At 40.1% G+C, this 13,143-nt stretch overlaps 1 protein-coding gene across 2 annotated transcripts in view; it reads left to right on the top strand.

Moving 5' to 3' along the window:
• DOCK1 (dedicator of cytokinesis 1) overlaps positions 1–13,143 on the top strand; it is a 702,192-nt gene that overhangs the window by 671,779 nt on the left and 17,270 nt on the right. For both annotated transcript variants that reach the window (XM_061635676.1, XM_061635677.1), the window contains exons 48-50: positions 2,857–3,002; positions 4,523–4,721; positions 11,562–11,712. In XM_061635676.1, the coding sequence (XP_061491660.1) occupies positions 2,857–3,002; positions 4,523–4,721; positions 11,562–11,712 (496 nt within the window). The remainder of the gene's footprint in view (positions 1–2,856; positions 3,003–4,522; positions 4,722–11,561; positions 11,713–13,143) is intronic.

Below are 13,143 nucleotides of genomic sequence, written 5' to 3'. Positions count from 1 at the left end.
TGGTGTATTGGAATGAGCAAACACAGTACACTTGTCAGGTGTCCCTTGTCCCAAACTCTTTCATTATAGAGAGCAAAAGGGTAAAATTCAGAACTGCTTGGAGCAAAAAACTGGCATCTGAGAAGACTAAAACACAAACATTCTTTTAAGAAAATCATTGTGAACCCTGAACTTGACGTCCACAATCCATGTTGATTTCTTTTTTGCCAAGAGGATTACATGCTTTTAAACTAGTATCAAGCAACAGAGAAAGAGAAATCTTTACATCCAGCAACCTGAACAGTGTACAATTCAGTACTCTTGTTTTGCGTATACAGTTCTTACCTTGCCTATTTGATACACTGAACCTCTCAGTAATGGACAAATCTGTATTTTCTGTGGGCCTCTGTTCTCCAGACTAGTCTGGATACAGGAATAGACAGCGTTATAATAAAGTTGAGATATCACTAGCGCTCAAATTATGGGAGAAAGGTGAAGCTTGTAGGAAGGTTCTACAAGTCTTGCTCTTGCCCTCCCCATTTTAGCCAAATCATTGATCCCCATAAACTAAGGGAATTGTCAAAAAAGGAAACAAAGTCATGTTATTTCTGTCTCCTGTAATTCAAACTCTCTATGATACATGCCACATTCAAAAGAAGGATACTACATTAAAGTGTCTCTGTTTCTTACATCTCAAAAACATTGTTGATGAGGCCATGAGAGGGCAGATAAAATTACATTAGGGATCACCAGTTAGCCATGCCTGCCCTAAACAATAATGTGCTTCCCATAAGAAGAGAGATATTGACATAAACTCTGCTTATATGTCACTTGTTTCATATTAACATACTCCAGGAACTGACTGGTATGCTTATACACAGATATTATCCTTTCACCCTCCCTCAGATCTGCAGCTAATAACTGTCAGAATGCATGGTGTTTTATCATTTCTGTCTGTCTCATGCAGCACCAGCCTACTACTACTCGACAGGGTGGAAAATCTACCTGTGATCAAGCAGCATGAGATTCCTATTTTTGTTGTCAGAATTCAATTATTTTGTGCATATATTAGTTATTAATGGCTAACAAACCTTGAATAAATATTCAGAACTGTAAATTCTGCCTTCATTAAAAAAAGGAACTTCTTTTTTGCTCCATCCATCTTTCTCTGTGAAACCAGATTTATGTATCTCAGTACTAATGTGTGTTTGTATAAGGGATACTTTATTTTTGTCTCCCTGTGAGGTAGTGAGTGCCAGGCATGCTGGTGGCTGCGCCATACTCCCTATAGGGTGAGAATCTGTTGGTGGGGAAGGGCTTAATCTCCCTAGATGAGAGGTGGGGAGAGGGTGTCTGCATTGCCCCTGGTAAGAGATGGGGTGGAAATGAGTGCTGTTCCATTTCCCCCCCCCCCCCGCTGCTATTGGATTGTTTTATTTCGTAGATTTATTTCCCTGTACCCGACCATTGGCTAGATGAACATTTGAATGTTTTAGTGAAGAAAGAATTGAGTGGATGAAGTCATGTTGTTGGGTATAAGGACAGTGTGACTGTTGAGTGATTGTGTATGGAAAGGGGGGCGGGGTTTTATGTTTAGATTAATTTTATGTAATGTGAATGTGAATGATTTTGATGATTCTATTATGATGTGTGCTTCTTTTTGTAATGAGTTTTGCCTGATGATATACAGTATACTGTAATTGTGTTACATGTTGATGTTGTATCTTGATGTATTTTGATGGTTTTTATATGATTTGCTTTTGTGGTTCCGAGTTATTTTACTTATGTACTTACATTTAGAGATATCTAATGCTTAATTATGTTACTTAAAATATAGAATTAATATTCTATTAATATTAATATTCTATTAATATTAATATTCTATTAATATTAATTCATGTCTCCTGACATGAACCCACCCGTACATTACGCTCAACATCTAAGGCCCTCCTCCCGGTGCCTACTCCAAGGGAAGCTGGGAGGATGGCAACAAGGAAGAGGGCCTTCTCAGTGGTGGCCCCCAAATTATGGAATGAACTCTCTGATGAGGTGCGCCTGGTGCCCACACTGTTATCTTTTCAGTGCCAGGTCAAGACTTTCATCTTCTCCCAGGCATTTTACCATGTGTTTTTAAATTATTTTTTAATTTTTGGGGGGCTTGTGTTTTTAAATTGTTTTTTGTGTTTTAAAATTTGTATATTTGTTTTTATTGTTTTTAATAGCTGTAAACCGCCCAGAGAGCTTCGGCTATGGGGTGGTATATAAATGTAATAAATAAAATTAATTAATTAATAGTAGTAGTAGAAATAGTAGTATTGTTTGGTTCTGAATGTGGATTTGTATTGCATTTCTTATACTGATTCCTTTTTGTTAGAATATGTAAACCACTTAGAGATTTCTGAAATATAAAGTGGTATATAAATTAACTAAATAAATAAATGTAACATTTTTGTTCATTTGAATTATATTTGGTGTTTGAGTAAGCAGGTATGATTAACTTCTGCCGCTGAACTACAACTCCCATCATCCCTGACCTGTGGCCACACTGGCTGGGGCTGATTGGAGCTGTAGTTCAGCAACATCTAGAGGGCCACAAGTTAGGCACACTAGCCATGCCTATTTTAAAGCATACATACATGTATGAGGGAGAGAGAGCATGGTAATCGTTGTGGCCTTGATTAACATAACTTTAATTCAAAATGCCTTTCTTCAAGGAAAACCTATTGGAAAAGTATTCTTCTGCCTACGCAGGTGAATGAGACCTAAATAACCCTGAATTTTTTAATATAATTATCATCTCATAAAGCTATGATATATTACATTCACATATTTGGTTGTTCTCGTGTAACAGAAGAATTATGTTTGCTGTTTTTGTAGCCCTCAATTGTGGATGATAGACGAGGTAGTCGGCCAAGGTCCATGGTTAGATCATTCACAATGCCTTCATCTTCGAGGCCACTGTCTATTGCTTCAGTTTCCTCAATTTCATCTGATAGTGCACCTTCGAGACCAGGCTCTGATGGGTAGGTGTGGTCTAATGCATACATACTCTAGCATCTTCTCTCTACTCTCTTGTTAGATTTTTATGACAATCAAATCCAGGCTATGAGAGACTATTATTAAGTTATATTCCTAAGGTACATAAATATGCCTGTTCTGCATGGTCTTTGCGCTTTTTGATAAATATATTAAAATTTGCAGGCATGTCTAGATTTTGGCATTAAAATTCTGATAATTTCTCTCCTCTTTTTGAAGGCTTCACTGAGGCCAATTTATTAATTTCAGCTCTGTTCTGAAACAGATTCAGATAGTTGTACTGAATTCTTGCAGTTCTTGACATGTGATAATGACAATGTTATTTTTTTAAAAACGCATCAGAATGCAGATGTTTCTGACCTGTGAAGTCAGGTATCATATTCTTTGTTGCTGGTCTTCAAAATTGAGAGAGGACGCTCCAAAGAGCTAATATATCTTATGACTGGAGACAGCACTTAGAAGTAGATCAGATGCCCAAATAATTCTGTACCAACATTTCTCCATTATGTTCCACATGACCCTCCTTTTTCATTTTGTTCACCCAACAGCCAATAGTCATGTGCAGGGAGGAAGGACAATTGGTTATGCAGAGAAACTTGCATGTTTGGGGGACAATTGAGCTCTGCCTCAATCATATATATACATGTCTGCTACTATTGGTACATTACATTATATATATATACATAAGCAAACACATATAGTAGCTATACAATGATGTTTCCAGAAGTTCTTTATTTCAACATTTACACATACAGAGTTTCATCGACTTACATTTCTAACAGCCCAACTTAACATTACATTAGTCAAACTTTGAAAAATTATGTTTAAACTGACCCTGATTTGGAACATGCTTCCAACGTGAGGCCTCAGGCCCATTTCCTGCTGGAAATCACTCCCCTCCCCCAAACCCAGCTGCCATTTGTTCCTGAAAGTAACAGCATCACAGGTGGCAAACAGCAGCAGGAGGATGATTTTTGATGGGGAATTAGCATGGATCCCTGATCTGGATCACAATCACTTTCCAGATTGAAATGATACAACTACATTCCCCCCCCAAAAAAAATGTCGGTTTCAGCATGCTTTTTTTAAAAAAGCATGAATAAAGTAACATATACTTTTCCCTTATTGTTGTATCAAATAAATCAAACAGATATTTTTCCGTTCAAAAAGTGTATTGAACTCGAGTGGAGCAACAAAGCTGCTATCCTGTAGTTACCTGGGAGTAAGTCTCAGAGAACACAATGAGACCTACTTCTGAGTAGACATTCCTAGGATTGTGCTGTTAATCTACTACATGAATTAGGGCTGTTCCATAACAGAGTCTGCTGTGAATGTTGATACGTAAGAGCCAAGACTTGTTAGCTATTCCATCACTCCGTTATAATACCTTTAAGTTTGCTTGGTTAATAGAGGGATGATGGACTGAAGTTATGCTGTTGTTTCACATAGAGATGTAGTGATTGATAATGATACATTAATGGCCTTGGTAAATGTTAATACCCTTTAGGTTTGTGCTTGAGCCTCTTCTGCCAAAGAAGATGCATTCTAGATCACAAGATAAGTTGGATAAGGATGATCCAGATAAAGAAAAGAAGGATAAGAAGAAAGAAAAGAGGAACAGCAAGCACCAAGAGATATTTGAAAAAGAATTCAAGTCAACAGATATTTCTTTGCAACAGTCTGAAGCAGTGATACTTTCAGAAACGGTAATGATACCTGAGCTATAGTTAAAATGATAAATAATAGCTTTTGCACATTTAAGAACAATGAACACTGAAAGAAACCGTAGTGTGCTTGACACACTATTGCTGAAGCATCACCCAAAACTGGTTTAAGAACATAAGCACTGTCTGCCCACCATATGATGTTGAATGACTGCAGACAGCCATTTACCAAGTGGTAACTTTTCACAATGTTCATGTAACCACTTAATCAGCCATTTGTCTGTATCATCTTGCCAAGTGGCAAGGATGAACTGATGAGCTGACCTTACTTCAGATGCCTATGTTTGGTAAAATGGACACCTGTATCCATCCACAGTGGTGCTACACTAAAGACACATATGCTAGAAGCAGGTGTGAGTTATTCAGTTTCCTGTGGGCCTCTCAAGCCTGCCAGAGTGAAGATGTGCCCTGCCCTGTAGCAGCCTAAAGTGGAGGTCAAAGTCCAGAGGTGGTGTAACCTTACCATGGAGCAAAGCTAGGCACATTGTACAGTAGGGCCCCACTCATACGGCAGGTTAGGTTCCAAACCCCCACCGAAAAGCGAAAACCGCCGAAAAGCAGATCAGCTGTAGCGCGGGGGTCTGGAACATAACCCACTGATTGCACCAGAGGAAGAGAAGATCAGATGTTCCCCCCCTCAGGCGCAATCAGCTCGAGTGGGAGTCTGATCACGCCAGAAGAGGAGAAGCTGATCTTCCCCTCCTTGGGCGCGATCGGCTCAAGCGGGGGAGTCTGATCGCACCAGAAGAGGAGAAGATCAGCTGTACTGCACTACAGCTGATCTTCCCCTCCTCCGTCATGATCAGCTGGAGTGCAGGGAGCTCCAGCCCCCCCTCCAGCTGATCGCCCGCTGGCGCCGTATTAGCAGAATGCCGAGAAGCGGGCCCCTATGTACCACATTTGCCATTTCAGCTATCCATAGGATCAAGTTGCTCATGTATCCAAAATGAGGATTTGAGATAATAAAAGGGATACTGTTATTAGATTCAATTGATATAATGTTGTCAAACTGACTAACTTACGTCCAATCCCATGCTGTTAATAGGGCCATATTGGCTTCATGTTGCCTTAAGGTGATTCACTTATTTATGTTCTTCACTGGAAAAACTGGGGAAACTGTTAAAACAATTCAGGTTTGTGAAGGTGTTTTGTAAACCTGTGGGGGTACTCTTGACACCTGAGGATTGTTTGTAGTGATGTTAAGGGAAGTGAATGAATTGGCTATTGTGAAAGTAGACAAGAGTATTGTGTTTTCACCCTCTACAGTCCTTTACCGCATAAAATGGACAGAACAATTCCAGGCTAAGCATTTGTAGTCATATGGGTAACTAATAACTTTAAAGAGCATTTTCCAGTCATTTTGACCTGTAGCGCCTTATGTGCATCGGGTTTTTTTTCTCAGTCATTCCAGTTGGAACAGTTCAAAAAGCCATTAAGGGTAAAAAGCATCAAATTGAGGAATTGGGCCCTGAAACAAAAGCCCATGTGGTAAATGGCCTTGGAGCGCAGGTACCTTAAGGACTGTCTTCTCCCATATCAACCTCTTTGTGGTCTTAGGTCATCTGCTGAGACCCTTCTCTGAGAGCCAACCTTGTCAGCTGTGAAATGGGTGGCATTGAGAAAGAGCAGTAGCAGCCCGTGTGGTGAGGCAGAACTACCCCCGAACACCAGAATTGCTGCACCTTACTTGGACAGGGCAAGATGGTGGTGAGGTCAGGGCTGCATGCAAAAGCTAGTAGATACACATCTACAGGTGCACCCACCCAGCCCAAACCTCACTGCTGCCCTGCCTCACCCCATCCAGGTAAGGTGCAGTGATGCCAGTGTCAGGAGGATGGCTCTCCTGCAACACATGGGCTGCAATGAAAAGGTGAGAAGTTTTTGGCGGTGGTGCTCCAACTATGGAACGTTCTTCCCAAGGGGGCTTGTCTGGCATCCACACTGTTTTCTGTTAGACATCTGGCAAAAGCCCGGTCCTTTTAACTTTAAACGTACCAGTATTCTTGAAGAATACTTTGAAACTGTAGAAGAACAAACTCTTTTCCCTCTATTTCCTATAACATCCACTCTTTGATCAAGTTAAAGGGCCATGAAGCCCTTCAGGCATATTATTTCCTCTCTGTGAGGAAAGGGATATCTGGTTTCAGAGAACAAATTCCACCTTCCAGTACTTGCAGTCTGTTTGGCAAACTACATAATGTCCAGGTTAACTTTAAATGCTTTGGAGTTAAAAGGTAGCAGATTTATTCTGACATGTAGCAGAAAGAAAGTGTTCCAAAAAGGTTAATTAATCTGCTTTTACAGATATTCACTAATGTCTTTGGGGACATAAGCAATATGATACCAAGAGGTATAGGGATAAAATTCAGCTTGCGTTAAATTGTTTTACTTGGAAGAAGAAGACTAATGTTGAAAGGAAATATATTGTGTTACATATTTTTGCATATTATAGGTTTGGAGTCAGATGCTTTGCCATTGTTTTAGACACACAGTGTAACAATTGTGTCTAATGTAACAAATGTTAACAAAATGTTACAGTGTATCTACACCTCCTGTTTTTTGTTTATTCTGCCCTTCACAAAAGTGTTCCATGCTCTTCAGGCCTCTGGGTTGGAGGAGGCAGAGGCAGGGAGGAAATAAGAGAGCTTTCTTCCCCTCCTTGAGACCTTCCCCTAATATAGCCCTGGAGAGTGAAGAAGGAAATGTGTGCCCGTCTCTCCAAAAATGTTACCCTATAGCAAGAGGGAGGGGAGTTTTTCACCTCATGGTACCCATTCCCCCAACCCTCGTTTCCTTCAAGATGCTCACCAAAAGCTGTTAGGCTATATTTCTCCCTTAAGTCTTGTTCTCCATTTTCCTTTTTCTGTTCTGCAATCTCTAAACTAGATTACTACTCTGCAGTAATCACCTTGTGCTCTGCAAGTGTTAATTTTTAGCCTCACTGGCCATGTGTTGGTGAAACAGTGAAGTGTTGGGGTGAAGCCATCACAAGAACAGGTTCCATATGGATCTGTGCCGTGAAGTGATTGCATTTGGAAAATGTAGTTGCATGGTCATGGTGTGCTGTATTAATTTATAAATTCTTTTATTAATCTGGTGTGCTGAAAGGATCTAAATTGGAATAACCTCCTTCCCTAAGTGGCAAAGGGAAGATAATGTAAGGTACAAAGGAACTTGGGACTTTTTAACTAAAGGGACAGAGTGTTTGGTTACCCTGTATAGTCTTAGAGGACAATGCAAGATTCATTTTATGTTGACGTGTGTGCGTTGTTGCGTGAAACAGCATACATTACGTTGGAGTTAAGTTGCTCAAGAAACTTCTCAGATGCATTAGATCAGGTTAAGAGTCTTTTATTAAGACATTATGGCTTAAGGCTTTAAGATCCCCCCCTCTAGGAGAGAAGTTCTCAGTTCAAAGACATTACACAGAAGACACAGCTCAACACAGATAACTGCTAGAACTCTCCCAGTCTGTCTTGATGCTGCCATGACAACGGCCTTGGCTATCCGTTCCCAGACTGGGCAAAGACATAACTTCTCTTAGCTACAAATTTCCACACTTTCAGACTTGATGGAAAAACACTCAGTGACAGTGTGGTTCAATGGTGTCGGAAGGCAGAGCTGGGGTCCCAATCCCGGGGAGCTGGATCCCGGAGAGTTGGGAGAAGAGTATTCGGATGGATGGCAGAGGGAAGGGGGAGGAACTTCCCCCCTTTGGAGCGAAGAAGAAACAGAGGAACTGCCAGTGATAAGGTCGCTTAGCAACGGGGAGCCTGAGCCCTCCCTGGACATTCTCACGCCTCCCCCTCTTTCAGGCTCAGAGCAAGAGGGGGAAGAGGGAGGGCTGCTCACAGCCGAAAAGCGGGGAGGCAGTTTACCATCAGCCCCTCCCCTATCCCCCATCCTGGAATCGGAAACTTCAGAAGAGGAGGGGGTGATGCTTCCCCCCTCACCGCGCACACGCAGACAGCTGAAAAGACAGGAGAGAAGGGGGGGAAGGCGGGCAGTACCTGAGGGGCAGTTAAGGAGGAGCGAAAGATTGCGCGCCCGTTTGGCCCCTTCTTAAAGAACAGGCGGGAAGAAGTCCCTTGCTCTGTCAACTTTCTCCCAATGCCGCAGGACCTGTATCCCTGTATTGCTTCATGAGAAAATGCAGTCTTTGTTTGGACATTACCCTAATAAAACACGAATTAACTACAATCGTTGGTCTGGTTCCTGAGTCACATCCTGGGCCTGACAAATGGTCAACATTTTACTGTTCTTGGGCTTTGTTTGTCTTTGGTAAATACCTGATCTTGGGTATTTATTTACATAGTATACACCACATGGGGTTTTGGATAGTTAACCAAGTAGAAGCCAGGGAATCCAAGGGGCTCACATGTTCTCAGTATGGCTTCTTATCCCAAGCAACACATCCCAAGCTGCTTCCTTCCTAGTTGAGACACAGGCAAAGGACTATTTAACCCTTCCCTCCTCTCTAGTATAAACAGCAACAAAAGTTTTTGCAGAGTTCTCCACTTAATGTGAACCTCAGCTACTCACTCTGCATGAACCATAATTAAAGCAAATAAGAGTAAGTTACTGAAGAGTCTAAAGGATCTGCTTTCCCAAAACTTTTGTTTGCCCTGGGAAGTGTGGATTAATGGGTGCTTTGCCTATGTTGGAATACACGGGTAGTAAGATAGCAACAGAGCAAGATTGCTTGATGACTGATTCATATTAGCTGTCAACCAAGAGTCTAAAGAATTAGTTTAGCTCAAAGACTCACTAAAACAATTTGCTATTCTAAGACAGGCATCTAGTACATCATAGTTGGGCAGTGTCTTCAAGCTGACCATCGTTGCTAGGAAAACTGGATTCTTTCACCACATAGCAGGACATTGTGCTTTTTCTTAATATGTAATTTCATGGCTGTCATGGACTTTGAGAGGCAGCACTAAAAATATCATGGATAAAAGATCAATGCAACTCCTACTAGCACTTAAGCTCTGCTAAATGGACCAGTGGTTTGACCCGGTATAAGGCATATTCCCAATTTCATATGTTAACAGCAGTTTCCTGCATTTTGTTTAAACAAAGCAGACAGAGTAGGCAAGCCTGGAGACCTAAGTATATGAAAAGGAAAAGTTGCTGAAATTATTAGCCAAGAGAAGAGAAGAGATGATTTCCTGTAGGGAACTGTTTCTCAAACAGTGGGCCAGGGCCCACCAATGGGTTTAGCGCTACTTTCAGTAGGCTTCAGTGCCAGAGGCTGATCAGTGCTTCCTCAATTGCCTACCCCAACCTCTAGCCATGCCATGGCATTTTGAATGGATCATTGCCAATTCCTTGCACGCTAAGTAAAGGTGGCCGCAAGACAGGGAGGTTCAGGTGGGGAGGAGGGAAGGAAGTTCTGAGAGGAAAGGGCAAGAGGTGTTGGAGAAAATTAGACAGTGAAATAAATGTAATAATTAATTAATTGATTGATTAACTGGGAATAGAAAGGAACGGGGATAAGAAAGGAATGCTGTTATGGAAGGAAGGAAAGACAGGAATGTGATGGAGTAACAGAGAAATGAAAGAAACTGGCAGTTTGAGGGTAGGTAATAAGTTGAGTGTGAAAGGAGAATGGGAGATTACAGGAGATGGGTAAAACAACTTTGAGAGTTGTGGGGGTGGGAAAGGAAAAACTTAAAAGAAAAAGACTTCTCTTGTGACAAGTTCTAGATCAGCAAATTCTTCCTAAAATAGGTATGCTGAGTATCAATCCCTCCAGAGCAAATATGTGCACTTAGCTTGAGTAAAGCTAAGTTATAGAACAAGGAAAATGCTGTGGCAAAGAATTTAGCAATTTCCAAAGTTGGATTAGATATCACTAGGAAGTGATGTCAGTAGTACTCAGTGAATTATGCCAAACTCTGCCACCATACTGTGACTGGTGGGCCTCAGTAATTTTCAGTGGGCTGTCTCTTCAGTGTTTCAAGTGGGCTTTGGGGATATAAAGTGTGAGAATCTCTGCTATAGACAGTAAAAGTCTATTCTCCCTGTTCAAAATGACTTGGCTTTCAGTGGCAGAAGACAAGATCTTGTGCAACAATATGCAGTGATATAAAAGCCAAGAGAGTCTGCAAAGGACATTTCGATTGTGTATGGATCATTACCCCTCTGCTGTTACTTTTGAGGAGTTTTATGGTTCACTTGGCACAGGAAATTATTTCAGTATCTATAAGAATAAAGAAATCCCATCAAACACAAAATATATTGGTCAGTATTTCAAGAACAAAAAATAAATAAAGATGTTTTATTATGGTAACCTGACATTTGCTTCTATCAAGTATAGTCTGTACTCTAATGACCCTGTGGTTTGAGAGAATTCAGCACTAAATGCAGTAATATGTTTATAGCAGATAAAACAAGAATTCTTATAAAAACAATCTGGAGTGTATAAAACAAAAAGATAGTGATGTATCTCTCCATTTTTCTTTCTATGATAGAAATAACCTTCTGCCATTTTGTGAAAGACAACTAGGAAATACCTCAAAAAATATTTTTAAAAATTGACTACTTTCAAGGCCACAAAAATGAATTTAAGAAAAGACAAGACAAGGTTATCTTTTTGAAGAATATTGCATTGAAACAAAAACTATTTTCCCCCTTATCGTGTGATGTTGTATTAAGAATATATTTATCGCAAGGTCAACAGCTCACTAAGAAATGTTTCCTCCTTTGTATCCAGCAGCTGTGCTGTAAGAACAAATTATATATCCTTGTACTTTGTAGTAAATATGTGGAAGTTAAACTTCAAATCAGTCTAATTTGCTTTTTTTCCCCAACCCAATGTAGATCAGTCCACTGAGACCACAAAGACCAAGGAGCCAAGTTATTAATGTCATGGGAAGTGAAAAACGTTTTTCTGTTTCCCCATCACCACCTTCTCAAACCATACCTCCACCAATCACACCAAGGACCAAGCTTTCATTCAGTTTACAGACCAGTAAGTCTATTTAAGTGATTGTTTTAACTAATTTTAATAATGTATTTTTACACTGCCTTAACCTACCTTGGGACCTTATGGTGAAGGGTGGATAAGAATTCTTAATCATCATCATCATCATCATCAAAATCAATAGTAATGTACAGAACTATTTCTGATACACTTTAACCATCAAAGTTATAGCAGGAACTTGATATCTCTGCAATGCTTTATGTTGACTAATTAGCTTAATGAAGGAGTAATTATGCCCATCAAGATTGCTTTCATTTTCCAATTGTTGCTTAAGTCATGACTGCAAAACCTGTAGCTTTCCCAAATATTGCTATACTTTTATTTCCATCATCTCTAGCCAGCATGGCCAATGATGGTATCTGGAGTATAGCATCCTCTGGAGAGCCACAGGTTTCCCACTTCTGGCTTAAATGAAGAATAATTGGGTGATCTGTTCCGAAGGAGGTTTCAGTGATTTTTATATGTATTACAACATGCCTTATATGAACTTCCTATATTATTAAACATTTTTACCTAAAATATTCTTCAGTACATTTTGCCACATCATAAAATAAAGGCATGAAAACAATAGCCTTTAATTAACCATTCATTCCATTCTGTTACATACATAAAAGAAAAAGATTTTAGCAAAATGTATGTATACTGCATGTGTAGTCCTTGCTTTAAATGTGATCTGTCATTGGTATTCTGGTAATAGAATGTAGGTCTTGAAATCCATAGATATATTTAAATTAATTTTTATATGGAAAGGGAAATGGTTAATATTATTTTTTGTCAAATAGTCCATCAATCATTTTATTGTTTTGTTTTTCTTAATAACAGTCAAGCTATCATTTTAGATGTATTGCAATTTCCTTTTCTAATTCAAACATACATCTGAACGTTGGGACAAATGTACACCTGAACCAGCTTGCTCCCACATGCAAATTGCCTTTCAGATGTAATAGTAGCATTCACACATCATGCTAAAACATAGTGTGATGTGAACAAGCTGGAACAAGCCAAAGTGAGCCTCAGGCTGCGCGCTCATACCTTTCCCTTCTTCTCTCCCACTGCTGAGAGACGGTGTTCAGAAACTTTTACTTCAGTTTTTCTACATGGTGGTTTTGTCCAAGCCAACAAACTAAACCTTTTCCTTTACCTGCACAGCTGGGAACAGTTCAGAAGCTTTCACTTTCATTTTTTTTTTATCCAAACAAACTGGAATTCATGCTAACCATGGTTTCAAGTTTGCTTGTCTCAAACAAACTTGTTTGTCATTCCAGATGAAATGACAAACCATACTTAAGCAAAAGTGGAAGCAGAAATTACTCCTCTCAGCCATGGAGGAGAAGAGGGGAGTGGGGAGGGTGCAAGACTGAGGCTTACTGTGGCTTCTGTCTGCTCACATTTAGTTTAGTGTGGTGCACAAACATGACC

The sequence above is a fragment of the Rhineura floridana genome, chromosome 7, assembly GCF_030035675.1.
Source record: "Rhineura floridana isolate rRhiFlo1 chromosome 7, rRhiFlo1.hap2, whole genome shotgun sequence".
NCBI lineage: Eukaryota > Metazoa > Chordata > Lepidosauria > Squamata > Rhineuridae > Rhineura > Rhineura floridana.
The sequence above is the reverse complement of the archived record's forward strand: the minus strand, read 5'-3'. Positions and strand labels throughout refer to the sequence as shown.